This window comes from Poecilia mexicana, unplaced genomic scaffold, assembly GCF_051168715.1.
Source record: "Poecilia mexicana isolate PSO_F unplaced genomic scaffold, ASM5116871v1 scaffold_3, whole genome shotgun sequence".
In the NCBI taxonomy this organism is placed as follows: Eukaryota; Metazoa; Chordata; class Actinopteri; order Cyprinodontiformes; family Poeciliidae; genus Poecilia; species Poecilia mexicana.
In genome coordinates this window covers 12,819,784-12,843,413 of record NW_028263372.1, presented here as the reverse complement: position 1 = coordinate 12,843,413, position 23,630 = coordinate 12,819,784, and the positions used below count along the sequence as shown (strand labels likewise).

Genomic DNA, 23,630 nt, shown 5'->3' with positions numbered 1-23,630 from the left:
CATCACACACAAGCTCCCAAACAACAATTAACAATCTCAGACATAATAAAAACAAATTCAGAATGGAGGACATAAAGCTGCCCTAAATCAGAGTTTCCCTAGTTGATTACTTGCTGAAGCCGTGAGTAGATGTTTCACTGTCCAACAGATCATAAGTTGTAAGTTCACACATACTGCCCTACACAAGATGTTAAACGTCTTATATAATTTGGCAGGATGTTAAACATAAGATTTTGAACATCTTATGGTCAACATCTTATGTTGAAGGATGATGTATAAGAGAAGTATTTTTACAATTGACGTCCTAAGCAGCATAAAAAAATGAACTGTTGACAAAAAAGTTACCGATTGTTGACTTTTTTCCCTTTCAGTAAAGTTAATTCAGCAGTAATTCACATTTATATAATCACAGCAAACCTTTGCTGTGTAAAAGAAAACTTATGACAGTTGGCTTGTCGTAAAAAGTAAAGTGTGCTACTATTGATCGTCTTTTTGTGTTGTGTGACACATGATAAAAATGAATTAAATTGAGTTGAATTGATAAACAACAGATTGTTTCATCATGCAAAATAGAGTTTGGATTTCTAATTCAAGTAAGCTGCTTTATTTTGGGGCTTTTGTTAGGGCCCATAGGACAAGGGGAGTAAACAGAATGTTAAGATCACAGAGAGTTAATATAGTGTTGGTGTTTGGTGCCACCCTCTGGCTGGAGGCAAAACTACCAATTCAGCACAGCCACAAAAAACTGAACTGCACCTGAATCTCCACGGCGACCCTGGTGAACCGATGACACTGTCTTTACAGTCAAACAAAGAGTAGAGTGGACTGCAAGGGATAAATCAGCTCTTATAGGGCTTGTAGACTGGCATGTTCTCCCGTCTTACCTATTTTGAGAAGTGGGTAAGATGGACTGTGACATACTGAGGAGCTATTTGGATTATTTGAATCAGGTGTGTCACTTGTAAACCTGGCTGAGGGCTGGCGGTGGACAGCCATGTCCTAGAAGAACAGGAAATTGTGGATTACTGATAAACTATTAGAGACACAGATCAACCTGAGGCGACGCACAATTGTGAAAATCCTGTATTAATATTTTAAGCAGGAATTTGCGGCAACACTAACTGTGGTACCAGTGAGTGATTTAAAGATGAAAACAAAACTTTATATGTTAATGTGGGATTTTTTTTTCCTGAATTGAATAAATATTTTAGTGATATTTTAAAATATAAAATATTTTCTTTTTCTAAAATTCACAGAGTGGGATTTTGTTCAGCGATGAAAGATGAATACGTTTTCTAGGATTTTGCAAGTATTTACCAATAAATATGGATGGCCTCGTACAAACTATGCCATGACCAATTTTGTTATCTTCTACTTTATTGCTGTATAATTTAATCAGAAGGGTTGATTCAGAGTTGATTGCGTTGCATTTAATGTCTTGTTCACACCACGTAGTTTTTGTGCGATAGACGTTTTTTTGTTTGACGTCAGGCCTTCATGTTTAACTTTAAGTGCATCAATGGATCCCATTCACAGTCATATCGAGCATTTCATAAGAAGAATAACTCTTTACTTTTGCTTCTGGATCATGGTCTGACAGTATTTGCTCCCTGGGATGTGGATTGATTATTTGGTCTATAATCATTTGTGGTCAGTGGACACCTGTCCCCTCGCTGGGCATCAACAATGCAACAGATGGCAGCGATACATGATGACATAATGAGGCCTCTTCTCTCTGAACCAAGCAGCAGAACTGGTTTGTCAATAAGTCTTTGTGCATTTCTCTCTTTTTTTATCTTCATTATGGATTTGTGCACAAAGCCAAAATGTGTTTAGTGTTATAAAGTTCGGTGCGGCGTGGAAGAACAACCTTATTACAGTAAGCAGGGATGGCGATGTTTGGTAATTGTGCAGGATAAGCTCTGGAGGAAGCTGGAGATAGGCACCAGCACCCCTCCCGACCCCACTGAGGGACAAGGGTGAAGGAAAATGGATGGATGGATGGATGGAAGCTCTGGAGGATTCGCGTCATGCTGGATTTGTTCTCTTTTGAAATCACTTGGCGCCCCCTACTGGCCTCCAAAAGCAAAGTAAAGAATAGTTTTATTTTTCTCCATAAATATCCGGTTGGCCACAACATCAGAAAGTGTATCTGAAGATTCCTAGTTTGAGTTTGAGCCAGATTGAAAAATTGTGAAAGAAACAAATGAAGGCTTAAAATTTAAATATTCATATGCTTAACAAAGAAGTTCTTTGAAGCTCTGCTTTTGTCACCAAAACGGAAACATTACGATAACATTTTTTTTTTTGAAATTCTAATAGGAAAATCATCAAAAAGACCCCAAAATATTTCTCAGCTCTGATCTGCAAAGAATTGAACTGTTCCACTATTTACAGAGGCAGAGAAAACATCATGCAACAGCCAAGGTCTGAAGCAGTACGTAAACATGTGTGGCCTTCGGCTCGTTGGGCCACAGCATGAAGGATAGTCAGAAACTGGCTGTCAAAGAACAAAATGTGCCGAAGGTCGCGTGATAGAGGCTGTCGTTTTAAATTTAACAGAAAGTCCAAGGTTATCCCGCCAAAGTTTGCTTTCAAGTTTTGGTTGTAAGGTAACAAAAATGACAGCTCTAGGGTGTGAATAGTTTTGCAGTTTTAACTTTCAGTAGAAACTTTCCGGCGCTCTCAGGACGGTTTCTGGAAAGAGTCAAATCCTTCCAACATGTTGGAATCAGTTTTAAATTTGACGGGCCATTTCAATGTTTTGCTTTTTTTTAAGTCAAAGACTTTTGACTAGGATGCAGTTTAATTTGTTTTGCATTTTAGTCAGTCAACTTAGTTTACTTAAATAATTAGAAAGAAAAAGATCTGTGAAAAGTGAATGTCTATGACCCCTTACAATGTGTCACCATAACACCTAGAGGAAATATTTAGTTATTACAAGCAACTAGTCCCTCCTTTTCAGACAACTAAAATTCATCTCCATACAATATTGTGGTCTTGTTTTTTTATTAGTCGACAAAAACCTTAACATTTCATTATAGTTGTTCTCATTCTACTTGGCTTTTTGCCTAGTTTTAGTTTAGTTTGTTGAAGCAATAAAAGATTGTTGACAAAATATTTTCATTGTAGTTTCAGTCGATTGCGTTAGCATCGGTTGGATTAGCTTTTTTGGACAATTATTTATGCCTTTAATGGTTAAAGCAACTCAGTACTTAATTTATATTTGCACGTTGTCGCCATTATATCCCAACACCTTTCTAATGAAAGAAAGATAAATGTCGTGACCAGAAATCTAGATAACATGACTAATGTTGGGTTCTGTGCCTTTTAAATGTTTTAGTTTTCACAGTGTTTTGAAGACTAAACAATTGAAAACAAGTCAGAAGGTTTTATTTTTGTCATGTCAAAATTTTTTACGAGTTGACTCTTCTCCTTTACAGCTTATTTATTTTTCTCTTTGTCAACTTCTAGGACAAAACCTGACTATTCTTGTCTTAGAGGTTTTTTTTCAGGTTGTTTGGTGCATTTATCAGCTCACTTAACATTTATGTAACAGCTTGTGCATTTCTAAAAAAAAAACAACAAAAAAAAAACTACAAACTGCAAAACTTAGAAGATAAGTTGCAAAATGCTCACAGTGGAGTCTTCATTCATCAAAAGCAAGAATCATGTCATCAGAATGAAAAGTCCTCACATGTTTATGAACAATATATTCAAATAGCTTTGTCACGATTTCATTGCAGACACTAACTAAAAATACTTTGGATTATTTGTACAGCCATTTGAAAACTGACAGATACAGTCAGTTACACTTAACTGTATTTTTTGTGAGTTAAATGAGGACCAGACACTGAATATGCATGCTTTGCATTTTTGCTGCTCGTTGCTGTTCCTATTCGTTCACAACGTTGCGCAAAAGAAAGCACAAATTTATTTTCAGCGAACATTAGAAACAGCCTGTGGGTAAAGCTGTGCACAACCGTAAATATGATTAGTAGAAGCTGATGTTCACGTGAGAGAAACTGTTCACTTTGGGAGACATTTTTGAGACATAAGTATATAGAACATTATGAAACAACAGAGTGTTGTATAGAAGCAATCGATGCATGTGCAAAATGATTGGCAATTTTTTGGAAGAAATGACACACAAAGGCCTAAGTGTTGTGGACGCTGAACCAAAAGTTAGGAGAAGTGTTATTTCTTGGAGTTGTTAAGCTCTGCCTATGGACCTGGGTTGAACGAACTGACCACAGGTAATAAAAAAGGGTGTGTTGTTAAAAAGGGGTCAAAGTGCAGAGTAGAGAGAGAGGATGCAAAATTTCAAGGTTCTGCTCTTTGATTCACTTTGTTATTCTTGGCTTAGTGCATGGTGATCCATCATGCTAGCAGATGCACAGTTCATCGCGAGTTGCTCTGAGGACTTTTTGATCACACTTTTTTTTTTTTCTAGGCAGTGATCTTGTGAAGCACTGGGACCAAGTCCATGAGACGAGAAGCAGCTCAACGCAGAGATTGTATCAGAATGCTCCATGGTGTTGTGAGCGCCACGCTGGCCACATATCAAATCTCACTTCTTTTTTTTTTCTTCTTGGGACAAATTTTCTCCCACATGACCCTGAAAATCCAAAGGAGTTTCTTGCTGTGCATCTTTGTGCTTTCTGCAGTATTTTAGTCCATCATTGTTGTTCCTCTTGGACAAAGGTGGTAGAGCTAGTTGGAGGCAAAGCGATGAAAACTGGACGCAAACCAAAAAGCTACAGGAAGACAATCAGTTATAGACACATCTTTCAAACAAGTCTGCCAATTACACTGATAGATTGGTTAACAACTTGCATTTATTTGACCACATAACATTGCGGTTTTATTAGCTCATAAATAATTATTTTATTGCTCTTAGTTGTAATTGTTGCTGTCCTCCGTAATTATGGTGAAGCTTAAGTAACGTGCATAACTAAAGGCGACACAGACAACAATTTCACTCTTACCTCACAGGTTTACCAATAAAACTGTACTGAAACTAAACAAGCCAGTAACTTTGCATAGGTATTAATATAAAATAATAATGTATTTTTTGTTGCTGTTGTTAAAAGATAGATAGATAGATAGATAGATAGATAGATAGATAGATAGATAGATAGATAGATAGATAGATAGATAGATAGATAGATAGATAGATAGATAGATAGAATATTGTTTTTCCCATTTTCAGGTGTGTTCTTGAACCCATCACTATCGCTTTGTGCGCGTTCACGAATCCCCTCTGCGCGTCCCAGTCATGTGACAACACCTCAGCACGCCTGCGCACAGAAATAGAAGATGGCGGAGAGTGCGGACCTGAAGGTAAGGCGCAGCCTGAAATTATTACAAATTTAAGCCGGTCCTGCAGTATTTCATTGTGGCTCCGTGCAGTTCTGGAGCGGACTGAGTGTCGGGAGGGCTGGGAGCCAGTCGGGTTGAAGGTTTCCCACCGAAACGCGGCAGAAACTTTTTTTTTTTCTCAATCCGCCAACAGCTCCTGCGAACATGTTTATGTTGATGTTGAGAGGCGCTGGTTTGGCTGAAACGGACGGTCTTCCTCAGCGCACCAGCTCCTTCCCGGGCGCCTGTCACTTATCCCGGTCACAACTCGGTCTGTAGGAGTTAAAACAGTGTTTTTTATGCGAGTTTCTCCTGCGTGCCGGGGCGGTTTTGACGCGGCGGCAGCCTCCAGACTACTAGGCGGGTTGAATATAATGAGAGCAGCTTCTCCACACCTGTGAATTCTTAGTTAAAACCCGCTCCTTATTACGGGCTTATCTATAACCCAGAGGCTGCTATCGATATGCAGCTTCGTTTAAGAGCAGAGGCCCTGTCCGCCTGCATGTGGATGCAGATCACCTGGCTTGGACCAATAAGCCTGAGGTTTAGTTTACCTGTTGATGATCCAACACACCTCGGTGTGTAACGGTGCGCTGGCTGCTCACTCCCGTTATTCCAGGATCGGTTTTTACATGAGCTCCGGGCTGATTTAATGAATCGATCGTCTTATTTTAGAGCTTTTCTTACACCGGTTTCTGTGATCTTAAATAATCTTCTCTGTCAGCTGCTGCTGTTCAAACACCGTTAACAACTGGGTTCGTTTTCTTTATTGGTTTGCCACATACGGGTTATTGGTTTGCACCGATTAGATTTGACCTGGCTCATGTTTACATAGATCTGGTTTGCAGCGAAGGTTGTATCATGCTAGTTGGAATTAAACAGTAAAGTGTTAATTGCGTAATGGTTGAATAACATTCATTTTGTCACTGAAATCAGGGGGGGGGAGTTTCCCATTGAAACCCAGCAGATTGCATACGTTAGTTTGAATGATATGCAGTTTTGTGGATATATTAATTATTATGAACTGATTACAAGGTTATCCTCTTTTATAAGTCACAGGATATTTCCCTAAACTGTCACATTTTTTTGTTAGTTTGTTTTGTTGAGTTGAATCATTGCACCAAGCTAAATTCTCTTAGTTTAGAGAAAACAGTGGTAATTCTTTGTTTGAGGGTAAAGTAAAGGGCCCAGGTTTTGTAATAATTGGACTGCCTGTCAGAGCTGGTAAAGGGAAAATTCACCCAGTTCTGACATCTTTAGTTCTGTTTTCATCACGACTTCTTCTAATTAAATTCTTCTCTGCAGGTGTTTGTTGTGATTAAGTGGTAACAAATTCTCAAACTTTATGGATTTATTAAGAAGATAGTATTAAGATAAGTCTTGGGAAACTAACTACTGTAAAGACGAATTAATTTGAATTTCTTTGTCTTTTTAAATATTGAAAGTTCGGTAAGGCTAGAAATCAGTGGATAAGCAAACAGTGCTGTTAAAAGTGATGAAAATATCCGATGATTAAACACTAAGAAGCAGAAAGTCTTTCAATGTTTACTTTAAAATCTAACACTTGATTATTTTATGACACTCTTCAGCTAGCAGGCCCATGGTTTCAGCTTCAGATGTAAGCTCTGGGTTTGCATGGAAACAGATTTCATACGCAGTTGTGAAAAAGTATGGAAAATGTTTTCAGACTTTTTCCTTTTGTTTGTTTAAAAGATTGAAGACTTTCATTTCTAATAAATGAATGTCAATTTGGTGACGTGGAAATGCCATGCTGTGTCTTGTTTCGTTTTGCGTCTACGAATTCAACCAATCCATGGAATACTGAGCTTTTACTCAATCCCAAAATAATCTAGGAAATGATTGGATGTCAGCAGGCTGTTTTCAAATCTGAAAAGAGTTGTGGAGGAACAAAAATGAACATGGCAAAATGTTTCCAGGCTTCTTGGATGGCCTCATTTTATGGTCTAAAGATAAAATATTAGAGTTCCAGAGAAAAAGCATGCTTTCTCACACACACTCACACACCCACAGGTGTTTGGATTCAGTTGTTTAGAGATGCCCTCCATATTGGGCTGTGGTTGCCACTAAATATATCTTGAATTAATTAGTGCCATTTGCTTTTCAGTGATGTTGTTGTTATATGTACTGTATGTTTTTTTTTTTTAATGGCTGTAGTTTCTCGGTTCTGTTTTTCCCTCTCTTTCTGTGTAGAAGCAGACTTCTATGGTGTCGTATTCGCTTTCTCCTTTTTCCTCATCTATTTGTGTCTCCTTTCTCCTTAAACTGTTTGCCATGCTTTGCTCCCTTTCTTTTTCTCTCTTCTTCCCTTTCTTTTCTGTCACTCTGTCCATTGCATTTGAAATAAACCCAACGCAATTTCTAATCCAAGTTTATGTAATGATGTCACTGATGAACTTCTTGGCACTCAGATTCAGTTCTGGGTGCCGCACCGCCGGACAGGATGTAAGAGAAAGATCAGAGACATAAAGGACTCTTTAGGCTGATATTTATTTTACGTCCTTCATTTTTGTTTAGTCGTATTAAAGGTTACAGTTTTAAGTCTTGTTGATAGTTGTGGTTTTTGTTTGTCCAAGAGAGAAGCATCTAATAAATTAATTTTAATGCAACAAAAGGCCCATATCACAGCTGTTTGGCTTGTAGACTCTCTTCGGTCGGGGTTTTAAACTGTTTTCTTCTTTTTTTTTTGGTATGAAAAGATCAACGTTACAAAAACCCAACGGAAAATTAATGAAAATATTTGCAGTTAAGAAACCCTGTTACTAAATTATTCACTCTTGCTTTCTTCCTAATTTAAACCCGTGTTAAATATGTCCCCTAGGTGTTAGAGCCACAAAGTCCTGCACATCTATGATGCACAAGACTCTGTATGTCGCATAGAAATTCACAATATCTCTGACCAAGAAACACACATTCACTCAAACATTATATGAACAGAGAAAAATACGCAAAGGTCAGTGAGTGCAACAGAAAGATGTCCAGAAAGAGACTAGAAGTGATGTTGATGGTGACGTTGTCTCTGTAACAGAGTTGAAGTTGCTCACAGACCATCATTATTTTCAGATGTGTGGTTTTAGACGAACGTATTGTTTCTAAGACTCAGTGTTTTCTGACAGCCATTGGCTCTCGTGGATTTGTCATTCTCGTGGCATCAGCGATGCATCTTAAACGAACTGATTGCTTTACATCTGCGTTCGGTTCAGGTTTCATGCCGATGCATCAAGCTGGACGTTTTCATACTAGTGAAGCATTAGCGCCCATAAAGTCCCGACATATTTACGATAACAGTGATTTATCTACTTCCTCTCTCATTTTGTTTGGAAATAAATAACTGAGCCCCATCATACTTTTAATTATGTTTCATACTTTATGAAGAAAAGTTGACCTTTCAAAATAAGAGAGTTCTTCTCTCCGTGTGAATCCTTGTGAGCAGAACTAGCTGTGATGTTGACCACTGCAGCTGCCAAGTTTGGAAATGTACAATTGTGACAGCGTGAAGATTTATAATATGTGTAAATGTGTAACATGTATAATATGTGTAACATATTTACATGCATATGTAAATATGTGTCTGTAAACAACTGTTTGCGTTTTATCGTCTGCCGTTTGAGCAAAACACTTATTGCCCCGATCATATCACATCCTCTTAATATAACGTGTGTGTGTGTATATATATATATATATATATAACGTGTATATACATATATTTATTTTGCTGTCTGTGGTAATGAGTCATCATAAAGTTTTACTTTCTATATAAAACATCACAAAATTATGAGAGAAAGAGCCAGCCGCCACATATTTCAAAAGCACAATGCAAACTCTGAGTTTGTTTTATGTCGGCTTTTATGGGATATGCAAAGAAACTCAGTGAAGATGTTTTTTGAAAACTTTTTTTTCCCCTTAAGCAGATCAAATATCTTACTTGTATTCAAGAACCATAACTAATAGGATTAATAACATCCTGGCTTAAATGGTAGCAGTTTGAAGAAGCTTGAACTCATGACCCATCATGTTCATTATGCCTTACTTGTGTGAAATTTGAGTTTTTTTTATTTATTTGCATGCACCTAAACGAGCATTATGACTTCATATTTGTTGAGCGTTGCTTTGAATCTTGTAGGACTTGGGTCTGTCCTAAAGGAGATTGAAGCAGATTTAAACACTTCCAGGGTTTGTTTTATTCAGTTAAAACTCCCCTCATCCTAAAGAAAATCCATCCCCAGGACATTAGGAAGAGGCGATCATGCTTTTTTCATTTATTAGGCTCCTGGTTGTATAGTTTAATACTTTACATCCTGAATCAATGCATAAAGCTGCCGTGCAGTCATCTCCGATAAAATCCTCATGAAAGCCTCTGATGTTGTTAACCCCCCTCCCTGCCCGCTCTCCCACTCTCCCCAACACGTCCTGTTGCATCGCATTTTGTTTGAGAGGAGTCTCGATCCGCCTTTAGCTCCTTTGAACTGTCTTCTTTCTTCTCCGGAGCTGCTGCAGCAGCAACCTGGCAATACAAATGACTGTCTATGTGCAGGCAGCTTATAGGTGGAGACAGTCTATTTGTAGAGCCTCTGGCTAGGTTAATCCCTAATGATACAGGCCCTCGTCTTTGCTTCCCTACATCCTTTCAACACCTGCCTATTTCTTTTATTGCCGTTGTCATTATCGCCGCACTTAATTTCCAGTTTGAGCAGAATGAGAAGTTCAGGTGGAAATGTCAGATTGTGCGATTGCTGGTCTCGTGAATGCCGCACGCAGCTTTTTGAGATGTAAAGGTTTAGATGCGAAGCTTTTCACCCAACCCAGAAAAGGAGGGAAATATATACATATATGAAACACTTGATAAATGGAGTTATGATGCGTAGCAGCGCAAAAACAGATGTGATAAACCACACAATGCCAAACCTGATGCAGATGTTGCATGTTTCTTCTGCTCCAGAGATGTCAGAGATGTTTAGCGTCGAAACATCTGGAGCAAACTGTTGTAGACGGTTTGTTGCCTTTTTGCCCATGTTCTCAGTATTCAGGGAGGTTCACCAGTTGGCCTGCCAGACAAAGATAACAAACATGCTTTGTCACTTCAGGCAACGTGATATATGTTCTACATGTTCCGCCCAGTCAAAGCGCCATTCGAGCTCCATTATCGTCAGACTTTTCTTGCCCCGTGAGAGTACACGCTTGTCTGCAGCCATCGACTTTTGTGTGGTTTTTGCAGAGATGGAGCTTTCCTTAACTCCTGTGGTGATTTAGTTGCACAGTGCTGTTGCTGTGGAAACATGTCACATTTGAAATGGACATGGGGTAGGCAGCAGTGTGGAGCTCAATTGCTTGTTTCCAACAGGAGGAACGAGAGAGAGAGAGAGAAAATGCATTTTTCTTCCAGCATATTTTCCAGGACGTTGAATTATTTCAGGTATTAGAGCTGTTTTGCTGGGAAACAAGAACAAGTAAATGGTTGAAAAGTTGGGTTCATCAAAGAATATTCCTTCCTTCCTTTCTTTCTACTGTGGCACACATCAGGAGCGCTGAGTGTTCAGAATCAATAAATCCCTCCATCTGCAGCTTTCTGCAATAGAGATTTGTCACTTTTATGACTTATCATGCACTTGATATTACTTAAAACTGTTGGAGGATCTGGAGAGGGAGATAAAATATTAGGATGATGGCAAGGATACCGACCATCCTCAAAGATCGGGATCCCAAATTCAAAGATTAATCATCCAAATACCAGTTGAAACATTAAAAATTATATGAAAAATTAGGATTGGATGCTGTAGTATAAACAAAAGATTTTTCATTGATTATTTAGAAGAGCATATCTAATTTTTAACATCCCATCTGAAATGCATAATGAAAAAAAAATATATATATTAGCAGCTATCCACTGCTGCAATGCTAGCAGTAGATAGGATTGTTTTACTATCTACTGCTGTCTTTTTTCCCTCTGAAACACGTCTTGGTTCAAATCATTTTCAATCTAAATCTGCTACTGATGGCTAATTCAGGTCTTATTTTAGATGAGAAATAAGTAAATGTTCACTTCTGGTAAAAGAGAGATTTTACATTTTTCTTACATTTATGTAAAATATATATATATATATATATATATGTGTGTGTGTGTGTAATAGGAAGTTTAGAAACTGAAACATCCATCTACTCTGGAAGAAAATATTTTATGTCATGAAACACATCAGATGAGATGACGTAATGACTCGCACTTACTGGAAAATATGTTTTTATTGCAGTCTGACCAGTCGCAGCCTCTACACTGACCTTTTGACCTTGGGGAGTGCTGCTGAAGCCAGTGACTCACCAAACGCCCCTCATTCTTTAGGAAGTAGTCTGCTTAGAGTGGCCCGATCCTTTTGGATATGCAAGAAAACTTCAGACTTCTCTGTGTGCCACTTGTGAAATCTCCACATTAGAGGACAGCAACACACAATGTGGTAATCATCATCAAGTGATTAACTGAAAAAGCAAGTCCATTTTTTGCGAGATAAAGGTTAGTTTGATTAAATCAGCGACATCTTGTTTGTTTATCCTCATCAGTTTAATTAGTGGACCATTTGTCTGTGGCAGAGTTTTAAAGTAATCTCTGTTTTTGTTTGTCAGAGAAAAGCTGTTCGGGGAAATAAAAGGTATTGTTTATTGACCGCAGCGTCTCTGAATTATAACGAGCTGTGTACAGTTCTTCATCCTTTATTACCCCAGGTAATCTCATAAAGCCTCTGCTTCACCTTTTTACAACTCTAATTGCCTGTAATATTTATCATTAGGTTTCCTGAGATTGCTGTTTTACTGTCTGATCTTTGGTCAAATCGATTTGTTCCGTTAAAAACAGGAAACTATTCTTGGAATCACAGCTAACAATATCAGCGTGGATTGTTAAGGCAAAGGTCCACATGACCTGTAGGAAAATATGAGCTATAAGTGACCTGTAGTGTCCTCCATCAAATAGTCTCCACCACATTTTGCGAGGTTCAGGATATCAGCTGCTAAAGAAAAAAATGCATCGAAGGTTTATCTGACTGAGCTGACAGTGATTCTTTGGACAGATTGTAAATTACATGCTTTATTTTTTTGCATAGTTTTTTTAGATGAGGTGGAAATGTGCCTCATCTGTCTTTTTTTTTTCTTGTAAAAGACATTAAAAAAAAAAGACAGTATGAGATACAAGATGCTGTGAGATATTTTGGGTTCCTAGTGGGAACACTTGGGTATCTTCAACTGGAGCTGCATGGCATGTTAGAAAAGCATGCAATATTGTTGAATATTGTGACGAATATGGCTGCAATTACCCCAGATTCCCCCCACTGTTTTGTTTCCTTTAAATTACATCTACAAGTTTTAACATCTTGGTCACAAAATCTATGCCATTGTTGAAAATCGCAGATTTTCAGTTAATCGAAGATGTTGCTGTCCATCATTTGTGTTTTCAGCACTGAAAAGTTTACGTAAATCCAACAGTTGAGGTATAATATTTGCAGCAGCGTAAGATTTCATCATACAAGATCTTTCGATATTGAAATATCGCAGTACTTCTCGTTCAGTTGAATGCTGCCTTGAGAGCACTAGCCATTTGCGGTCAGTATGACTTTGCCTCATCAAAGATGCAGTAACTACTCTTAAATCCTCTGACTGATAACATTTTAGGTTCTTAGTAGGAACTAGGGGTGCATCGATTGCAGTTTGCTGGCCGATTAACGATCTAGCCAGACCTACCGATTCCGATTTTGGCCGATATCCTTTTTTTTTTTTTCTCTAAAATGTTGCAAAATGTAGCAAGAAAGTTGATGAGTTGCCAACAGTGTAGGGCTGTTGTAAACGAATATTTTAGTAATCGAGTAATCTATCGATTATTCTTACGATTAATCGAGTAATCGGATAAAAAAAATATAAAATGAAATATTGGTAAATCTGGCATAATACCGGTGTTACTATCAGATATCAATATCAGTCCAATTTTTCATATTTGAGCATCCCTAACAGTTGCTTTTTTGTAGTTTAGAAAACTAACCTGTAACAATAATAGCTCACTTTCTAAGTTAACCAGAAGAAAAGTTATAGAAAAATCTGAAATTATATTGAATTTAATAACAAAGAGGCAGGCTCATAAATATGCTTATAAAAAATGTCTACAATCCAGCTTTTAGTTTATGTATTCATCTTCAGTGAGTTTAATAGATTAATTAAACTCACCTTGCCACCTAACCTGTCACGCTTTGGGTTTGAAAATACGGGAAATGCCGCCTGGAGTGGGAGGAGAGGGCGAATGAACGAACGTAAGATGGGGTGCAGGGGAGGAAATAGACCAGCGGACTGACGAACCGTTAGACCGGGGGACGAACACGGGGGGAAGCAATACGGGATATTTACGACACCTTCACTGGTCACACTCAGAAACTCATCTACCAGCCATGTACGATGCGCTCCGCCACCCGTTTCTTCAGACCGGGATATGAAATTTATTGTGCGGTTCGTCGGTAAAGCTACATTTATACGGTAAGCATCAGCTACTCAGCCGCCCGCCCTGTTCAGGCTATCCGCTCACCTCAGCGCTCTTCCCGCCGTTCGCTTTCAACCAGCAGCCCCGGAGGAGAAATGCTGCCGTACTCCAGGCATTCCCCCAGTCATTTTAAGGTCGGGCATTATCATCAATCAATAAAATCCCCACGGGCCAATCTTGAAGATTGGACTTTATGCCGCTGAGACTTAGCTTTTGTCAACAACTCAGAGGCGGAAGTGAGAGCTTCGCGCAACGCAAATGAAGTCCCGGCCGGAACACGGTGCGCTAACTAATAAAACATAAATTAACGAAGCTTCGAGGCAGGTAAATTTTCCTCGAGGAATTTTAGTAATCGAGGTACTCGAATCATTCGAGGAATCGTTTCAGCCCTACAACAGTGAGATGACAATTGTTAACTGCAAACATATAGAGCTGATCTGGTGGGCCAGTGAAACTTCTCTCACAGCAGATCAGAAGATAGCAGTTGATTCCTACTGGGGATGCGGCCGATAAATTGGTGCATCTCCAGTAGGATGAATGTTGTACTGCAGACCATGCGTAGTGGAAGCGCTGTGCTAAGATCTGAAGAGAGAAAAAGAAATCCTAACAAGAAAGATGTCAGTTTAATTTGTAGAGAAATCAATAGAAAATGCAAAATAAAGGCCTTCTTGTAGCATAAACTTGATCTTTGAAGTTTTCTTGAAAGCGATATTAGAATCCGACCTTGTTCTTGTGAAATCATTGTCGTGTCTCGTCCTGTGAGTTTTAGGTATTGTTACGCCCGTAATTATGTGCATGACGTGCATCAGATCAAGTAGAGCTCTTATGATTGTGACATTGAAGACATTGACATCGCAAACATTTCAATTACTGCAGCCACTTGATACATTGCAAAGCTTTGATTTCACTTTCAATTAAAACTTAGGTTTTATTCAAAGTACAGTACTTGGTTTGCAAAGTGTCAGAAAGGTAGACGGCACGTTGGATGGAGAGTCTTTTGGGACTGAATCCACTTGTCTAGGTCGTTTTCAAGGTAACTGCATTTCTTAAGATGATGTAACCTTGTGTCAGACTATGTTTATAGATAATTTTAAAGGGAAGTCTCAAAACATAAATATAAAGGGATCATGTTTTATATAATTTTATGCTTCAGTCGTTAACTTAAGATGCAGCAAACCAGGTAAATTTGGTATTTTTACCTCTTTCTGCATCATTGTCACATTTGCAGTTGGATATGGCGCAGAAAGGAAATGAAATCTTAAGAACACATCAAGGCTGTCGTCTTTCCTCTGAATGAAACTCTGGACCGGAGCTCAGCAACGCAACCACAGTTACGTGGTCCGTATATGCAGTCAAACATCAAAGAGGCTCCTCTCAAGATAAAAGGCATCTGTGGTCCTGCCCAGCCTGTAGTCTCCTGCTCCCGTCTCTGCCATTCCCCTTCATCTCAAGTTCTGCCGACCTCTGCCAACCGAGCTGGACTAAAAGGCTGCTGCAGAGTGCGAGCACAGCTCCTCTTTTCCTTCTTCGGCATCCAGCGTTGCACTTTTTAAGACGGCTATTCTGTCTTTACAAAGCAGGAGATGTGGTTCTTCTCGGTCACAGGCGATTGTGTTAGCATTTAAAAAAACGGTGCGACTTGAACCTTCGCCATCTCGGCCTCAGATCAGAAAAACGCCCTTGTCAACATTTCGTGATGCTCGGCATTGAACACAGCTGGTTTTAGATGTCTATCTACCCGTGGCAAGCTGGGACTAGACCTCAGTAGCCTCAGGTGTGGATGAATGGCGTTTAATGATTAAAAAGAGACGCCTTTCAGGACTACGTCCAGCTGGGTCACCCGATCTTATCCAGCTACAAGAAGACCCGCACTCATCGACGTCTTTGTCCCCCCAAAATGTTCTTTTGTTTGAGCCACAATGCACACCGTGATTGGGGTTCTAGAGAGAGGAGAGAGGGAGAAAACAACAGGCGGAGGCATTTCATAGTTAAGCTTGAGTCAGAGAAGCTGGAAGGCTAAGAGGTGGGGGGATGGGAGGACAAAGAGGGGAGGAGGCTGGCGCTCAGTACAGAGCCCTGTAGCCGAGAGTTGGAGCTTTATATAATGGCCAGGTAGTGTTCAACCTCTGCTTCCACCCCCCATCCACCACACACACACACACACACACACACACACACACACACACACACACACACACACACACACACACACACACACACACACACACACCCTGCAGAGACTGCCTGGCTCAACATGAGCCTCACCATCTCCCAGCCTCCAGGGATTCAGAAGAACTGCAGTACTGTTCACCTTCTCAAAACCAAATGAAAGAGCTGCACAGGTTTATTTTAGCCATGCAAGTAAACACAGAGAGCTCAGCTGTGTTTTTCTGGATAACAACAAGGCAGATATTTAAGATTTGCACTACCTGTTTTTTTTTTGTTTTGTTTTTTTTTAACCCTGGCTAAACAACAGGAACAGGTGAAATGAAGTCATTGATTTTCATGATTTTTGTTTATGGCTGCAGGTTGTGTTTAGGGTGGAAACTTCCAGATTTTGTTTATCTGGGTTTGTTTGTTTGAAGATAAAACGAAACAAACTCTGATTTGAGCGTAATTTAGCCAAGCAGGAGAGAAAAACAGAGTGATTACATGCGAGTGATTTTGGTTTGTCTTTAATTTGACTATTGTGCGTCATTATTCAACGCACTTTTTCAGAGCGGATCACATCAGTGCTATGCACTGATACTCCAGCCTGATTTTCGTCTTTATGGGCGATCGGCCGATACTCGCAGGTGAAAACAATAGTATATTTTTCTTATCTACCTCTGGAAAGGTGTGGAAATCAGCCACAGTCCCCATTTCCTCCACCATGAGAGAGAGTTTACTGACAATAGGTGGCAATAATCGCCCCAATGTTGTCAACTTAGACACAAAAAAATTGATATTGATCAAAATTGGAATTGACAAGTCAAGCTGATTATTGATCTACCAGAAAACTGTAACCAGGGCACCCTGGTCAGCGTATTAAAACCTTTCGTTATCCAGTTATGCCTGAGCCTTTTTAATGTGATTATTATAAAACATGATTTTTTTATAGTAGTATTTATTTCATTTTGTATGTTTTTAATTTGATTGCAGGTAGGAAATCTTTACCATCGTACCAGGAGCTTAAGTAAGGCTTAGTGAAAACTTTTGACAACTATTTTTCATACACTTCAAAGTCTTTAATCATCCCATATTTGTTTATGTTTTACTTTTTTTTTTTTTTTTACAGATCTTCTTCTAAGCTAGAAATGCGTTTTTATTGGTATTTTTTATTGTGTTTCTACAGATTTTTAAAGACAAATTGTGACACTTGTGCTTTGGTTCTCATCTAGTCCAGTACCTACCTGACTACTTTATTAGGAATGTTGTTTTTGTTTTATAAGCCACTTAACCCTGACCTGTGAATCATTCAGATATAAATAACTCAAGGGTTTGCCCAGCGTTGTGTTAACACAGCTTAAAAAAAACGGATAGTTACCTGAATGCATCGCTCAGGTTCTGATTAAAATTTCTGATGGATTTCTTTTTCCAAACTCTTAAAGACGTAATTTTCAGATACTGTTAATTTGTTGTAGATGGACATTAAGCTCCATTGTGGTCAGTTTTGCGAGTGTAATTGACAATTTGTTGACTTGAAGTCCAGCAGGCTTTCAGGCGCTCTGGGAGAATTAGGACTGTTTCATAATATTTACCAAAAAAGTTTGTCTCCTCAGAAGTAAATGATAAACAAATTACATGTGGTTTAACTCTTAAGAAGTAAAAATCAATAGATGTATTATTTTTCTTTTTAAAAATGAATACTTTTCCTGATTAAAGAAATTCTAATTAATTAAAGGAATCAGTTTCTATTGTCTTTTAACCACCAGTCCCCTAAAAAAAAAAGAAAAGAAAAAGAAAGACTTTGACAAAGTTTCTCATGCTGCTTTCAGATTTCACATTCAAAACATAACAGCTGTCTGAAAGCCTATCTTCTTACAAAACTAAATATTTAGCTTTTAACGTCTTGGTTGACTGTTAGGTTTCTTTTTTCTTTTCTTTTTTTTTTTCAAGCACACCTTATGGAAGTTGTGTTTGCAGGATATATATATATATATGTCCCAAAATGCTTCTCGTTTGACAAATCCAAGCTGTAAATGGGTCATATTCTGCTCATATTTTCTTACAGTTGAAGCATTTGCCAGCAGTGTGCCTGGTAATTAGATTAACTGTTAGATCATAATCCCCAGAGGCCTGTCTCATAAAGTTATAGCTGGAGTGTTTGTTTTAGATAATTGATTGCAGTAGGAGCCCTAAGAGCAATCCACATGTTTTCATACACAGTGATGGATGTTCGCCGTCCCCCACCCTGGATGACTGCAGACGTTTTCCTAAAGGTTTTCGACTGTAAATTCAGGGGAGTGACGAAGGCCTGGCGTCAAAAACAAGGCGTGGTCCGGAGGCTCGCGTTTCACTGCGTTACTTCTCTGTGTCGTCATAAAAGGAAGAAACTATTCGTGGTATTTTTTTTTTTTTTTTTTGTCCCCGTGTGCGCTGGAAGCAAAAGAGATGTTTGCATTTCAACATTTTAATCATTCCCCTTGTTAAATGGTTACAGGAAGTAATCATAGGTAGAAATCCCTTGGTATTTTTAAAGAAGTGTTTTGAACTTTAAGGCTTCCTGGAACCATTGCAGATTTTTTTCTTTTTTTTTTTTTCACGCACATGGGGAGGAAAATATAATTGTGTTGGTGTCATATGATTGTCATGTGGCTGAGAGCTGCACTTGAGGTTTTGTGCATGCATAAACCATTTGGCCGGCACATGCGATCACCGTGAGCCTAATTATGTCCGGTAGTACGTCGGTGTTGACTCGCTGCGTGTCGGGTCTGGAGCTCGTGGCTGCAATTTGCATGTAGCTTCAACTTGAACTGAAATACTTTGCATTGCAAGTGATATCTGATGAAAAACACGATGAAAGTGATGAAAAAAATGAAGTGGAATTGTAAATTGTACAGGGGAAGTTGGCTGAATGTACTCTCTAATTTCAGTTCAGGAAGCCACTGCTCTAAAGGTTGACTGTCATTTAAATAGAATTTGAACAGAGAAAAACTGCAAGATTTTATGCATGCCTTGAAAATTATATGCATGCAGTAACATTACTGAAATGTTAATAGCCTCAAGCCTCAAAGTTTTGTGGTAGTTTACGCTGAAAAAACATTTATAAAATATGAGACCCGTACAGAAACAGTACTGTGTGTATTGGCTGATGACAGGCATAGTTTCTCAAATGTGCTTGTTAGGTAGACGTACATGGTAAATACAACAGATGGTAAAAATATCTGCTGTATTTAACATTTTCCTCACACTTCTGCTTGTTTCCCGTCGTCAGTGTTTTCTCTGATTTCTCAGCGTTTAAGCATTTGAGCCAGCCAGTGTTAAGACAAGTTTGTTTTCAGCGGCAGAGTGTCCATCTGACTGGCAACCAGGTTCTTCCTGAGCTGTATTAGACATTAGACATGTCGCAAGAAGCAATAAGGCAATTAGTCGCATGCTAGATTGAAGCAAACTCAGTTTCTATTTACACAATTTATTGTTTTTCTCTCTTTCTACCAAAAACTGGATGATGAATTGAGTCTTCAGTTTGGTGCTTTGGTCTCAGCTGGACCTTTTGCTGAAGGACATTTTTGTTTACAGAGACTTCATAATTCATTTTGTTTATTGTTTCTGTTGTGTTTATGTTGAATATTTAAAATCTCTTCCAGTTCCAGTGTTAGATGTTCATTACAATTTAAAGTTAATTGATCTAGGTAAATAATGACACTTTTAAACCAAAATTGCATTAAAAGTGTCATTATTTACCAAATCACACTCCATGACAACAGTCAGAAACATTCATGAAGACTCCTTCATGTTCATAACAGGCATTATGTCATGTTTGTGACAATATTATATCAGTTTTATGCACATCCCATCAAACAAAGTGCACCAATGTTAACCTTTGATTTACATTTTAGCACCAATGATGAGAAAATAAAGGTAACAGGATTGTTTTCAGGTTCTGTTGGCATGTTATGTGTGCAAATCATTATTGTTTCCATAAGGCAGCAAAAAAAAAAGCTTGATAAAACGAGACACTCTATCAGTCAGGAACAGCTTTTATTTCTTCTCTGAAAAATAAATTGTAACAATAGCTTGGCGCTTGTAACCTTTACCGGGGAAGATTTTCTCAGAAACTTGACCGCGATGCCAGCCAGTCGCCCGTTTCGGAGGCCACTGTGTCTCCCGACAGATAAAACGTCCCATTCAGGACGAGTCGGCCGCTGGCCAGTTCCATCCCGTCTGCCCTCATCAAACAGGCGTCCATGCTGCCCGTTTCCTTTCATTACGGCTTCAGCACAGGCCGCTGCTCCGAGCTGCAGCGCCGACAAGAGTGTTTTCTGTGACGATGAGGTCTAGGTGTGTGTCAGAATGCAGATGAAACGCACATAACCGGTTTAGTTATTTGTGTGGGTTTTTTTAAATATGAGAAAAATGCAAAGTTATGCAACTTTGAAGAAATTTAGCTATGAAAAACACTTTTCCAAGGGTATTTGTTGCAATTTTGATCCCAGCTGAATCTCTGAAACAATATCTTACTGACCTTGTCATACGTTATCTGATCTGTGGAGGTTTTGGACTGAAGTCAAGGACATTCCACTTTAAAAAAAAAAAAAAATTCACAAAGCTCAAAAACAACATGGTGAGCTAATCATTTAGCAGGACAAAAAGAGCTTTACTCGGTCGAATGCCTACTTCAGAAACACTAGGTTCAGTTCAGTTTGTTTCTATAGTTCCAATTGACAAAGCATGTAATTTCAGGCGCTTTAAAAAAAAAAAAAAAGTAATTTCAACTCATGCATGTAGCGACAGCATAGAGGAAAAACTCCCTTTTAACAGCATTAACTGGTTTGGTACAAGCGGCTGAACCCCTGACGGGGTTTGGGGAGACGTTGAAAAGAAAAGTAGTTAACAATGACACAAATTGGAGCGTGGTAGGAGAAGAAAGTAAACAAAAGTAAAGAGATGGCTCAGATAGTCTAATTTGTAGAATTAAGCATAAGAGAGGAAGTTATTTTAACTGTAACTTTAATTGGAAAGAAAAGTTTTAAGCCTAGTGTTAAAAGGCTGCCTGTGAGGAAGACACGGTGTCTTCCTCACAGATTAAAACTGAGCTGTTTCCACATGAGAGGAGCCTGAAGACTAAAGGTTCTGCCTCCCAGTCTGCTTTTAGAAAGCATGTAAATCTGCAGTCTGAGAGCAAAGTGCTCTCTTATGAACATATGGACATTTATGGATATTTTAATGTTAGTCAGATCTCTAGCTGCAGCTTTTTTGGATTTGTTAATGATTAGCTGAGAACTTCCTGATTGCAACACATTACAGTAGTCCACCCTGGAAGAAACAAATAAGTGGACCAGTTTTCCAGCATCTCTCCTTTTTGGCAATATTACAGAGGTGAAAGAAGAAAATCCTAGAAACCTGTTTAATATGGGATTCAAATGACATACTGGTCAAAAATAACACCGAGGTTCTTTACTTTATTATCGGAGGCCAATTTAATGACATTCAGATCAAATGATTGACTAATCAAGCAAGTTATTTTTCATTAGTTCTGGTACAAGGAAAACACCATCTGCCTTGTCAGAATTTAAAAGAAGAAAGTGTAAATAATAAAACTTTGATCCACTCTGAGAACGAGGTGTAGCTATTTTTTATAGCTTCCTACTTTCTAAATCCCCAGATGTCGTACTGCTCATTAATACTCATATATTTAAATGTTTCCTATAAAACAAGTGGTCCAAACTGAAATAAACTTTCTATTGTGATTGATTGAATCTCATCATCATTTCAATGGATGGAAATTTATTACAGGCTGTCAGGAGCCGAGCAGGATGAGTCATTCAAAGTGTTTTTAGCTTATTCGTTTCCAGGAAATGACAATACTTCTTGAAATTCGGCTTGGCGGCATCAGGAAAAAACAGTGAGACAGAACTATGTAAAGTCAAAGACAGGCACGTCATACACACTGTTTTTTTTAATATATTTGATCAAACGATGAAGCAGTTCTTTATTAAGACATAATGATGTCAAATTTTCTCTTTGGTTTGACTGTCGGAATGAAATGTGCAAATTAAACAAAAGAAATCAATATGATTGTGTTTTCTGACTCAGGAAAAGTTATAAAAAGTGGGTTTACGTCCATGTTTGGGTTCTTACCATGTTTAAGGATCTAGTTAAGTTCAACCTTTAATTTATTTAAAGATTTCTCATATTTTTCTCTGATACAAGGTAGAAAATCATGTGAAGTCCTTCTGTCACAAACATTCCCATATCACTTCCATGCTTCATTATTCAACTTTTTTTTTTATTCCTGGATTTCAGAATTTGGTTTATCGCCAAAAATTATTCCAGAAGTCCTGGTCTTGAGTGGCCATCTCACTGGACTGTTTATGATTCTGAGTCTTCTTGCTTCCTCATTTCACCAAGTAAACAATCTGGAAGTTTCCAAATGGGCAGGGAAGAAGGCGTGACTGATGCGTTCAAGATCGTTTGGGGAAAAAAACGAACTTTCAACAAATGAGACGCAGGCCAACAATGGTTGCTGTGGAAGTGTGAACCCAAATGGTCCCGATAACGTTATTGTGGACATTCAGAGCAAACCAGTCCGAATCCGAGAGAGCTTTCAGTGTCGTCATGATGTTCACTCTCACTGCAGCAATCAGGAGAACCAAACTAAATGTATAAAGGCTTAAAAAGGGAAAACTTTCAAAATTGACATCATGTTCACCTGATGTGATGCACCCGAGTGTAACGTTAGCCATTTTATTCAGGGAATAATTCACCAGGAATTCATTTTTTTTTAATTGCATTTTTTTTTTTTTTTTTAGTTGACTGTTTTTTTTAATTGATAAAATATTCATATGTATTAATATCTTGGTCAACCACAAGTTCAAGTAGGATTTCCCAGTTTTTTTCACGAATCTATAAAGCAAATAATCAGCTCTTTTAAAACATTAAATACTTGTTAATTAATTTCTGGTCAAACTTTTTATTTAGTTGCTGCAGCATTAGTGCCATGCTCATTTCAGAAATGTTTTTTGTGTGTGTGTGTGTGTGTGTGTGTGTGTGTGTGTGTGTGTGTGTGTGTGTGTGTGTGTGTGTGTCCATCTAGACCCCCGCCATCGGCTTCGCCGCCCTCCCATCCTCTCTCCAACCCTCCCCCCCCCTCCGGTTTTTGGAGCTGTGGAGAATTTCATTCGGTTTGGAGGCTCAGCTGCAGGCTCTGTCTTCCCCCATCCCCCACCCTCACTCCATCCATCATTCTAGCCAGCTCTGGACAGAAAATTATTACCCTACACTCTGCTTTTCAGTCTGACAGGAGTCTGCTGGGTGTCTGCGGGTCTTAAAAACCTTTAAAAGACAAAAAAAAAAAGAAAAAAAAAGAAATTAGTTCCTGGAGAAGGTTTCAGAGTTGGTCCGAAAGCTGTGCATAATTTTACCCTCATAATGTTTGACATAAAATGACAGGCTCTCAGCTGTCAGGAGATGTTACACAAATTGGCCATCAGGGACAAAATTATTGAGTGTCGATATTTCTGCTTGATGGATCTGTCTTTCTCTATGATGTGTTGGGACACTTTTCATGCTGATTTATTTGATTAAATGGTTAGACATTCAT

The 23,630-nt window shown here is 38.6% G+C and overlaps 1 protein-coding gene across 1 annotated transcript in view; it reads left to right on the top strand.

The window, feature by feature from the left end:
• The first annotated feature begins 5,205 nt into the window (after positions 1-5,205).
• LOC106924789 (E3 SUMO-protein ligase PIAS1-like) overlaps positions 5,206-23,630 on the top strand; it is a 61,694-nt gene continuing 43,269 nt past the window's right edge. The window contains exon 1 of the mRNA XM_014998658.2: positions 5,206-5,343. Coding sequence (XP_014854144.1) covers positions 5,320-5,343 — 24 coding nt within the window. The 5' untranslated portion in view covers positions 5,206-5,319. The remainder of the gene's footprint in view (positions 5,344-23,630) is intronic.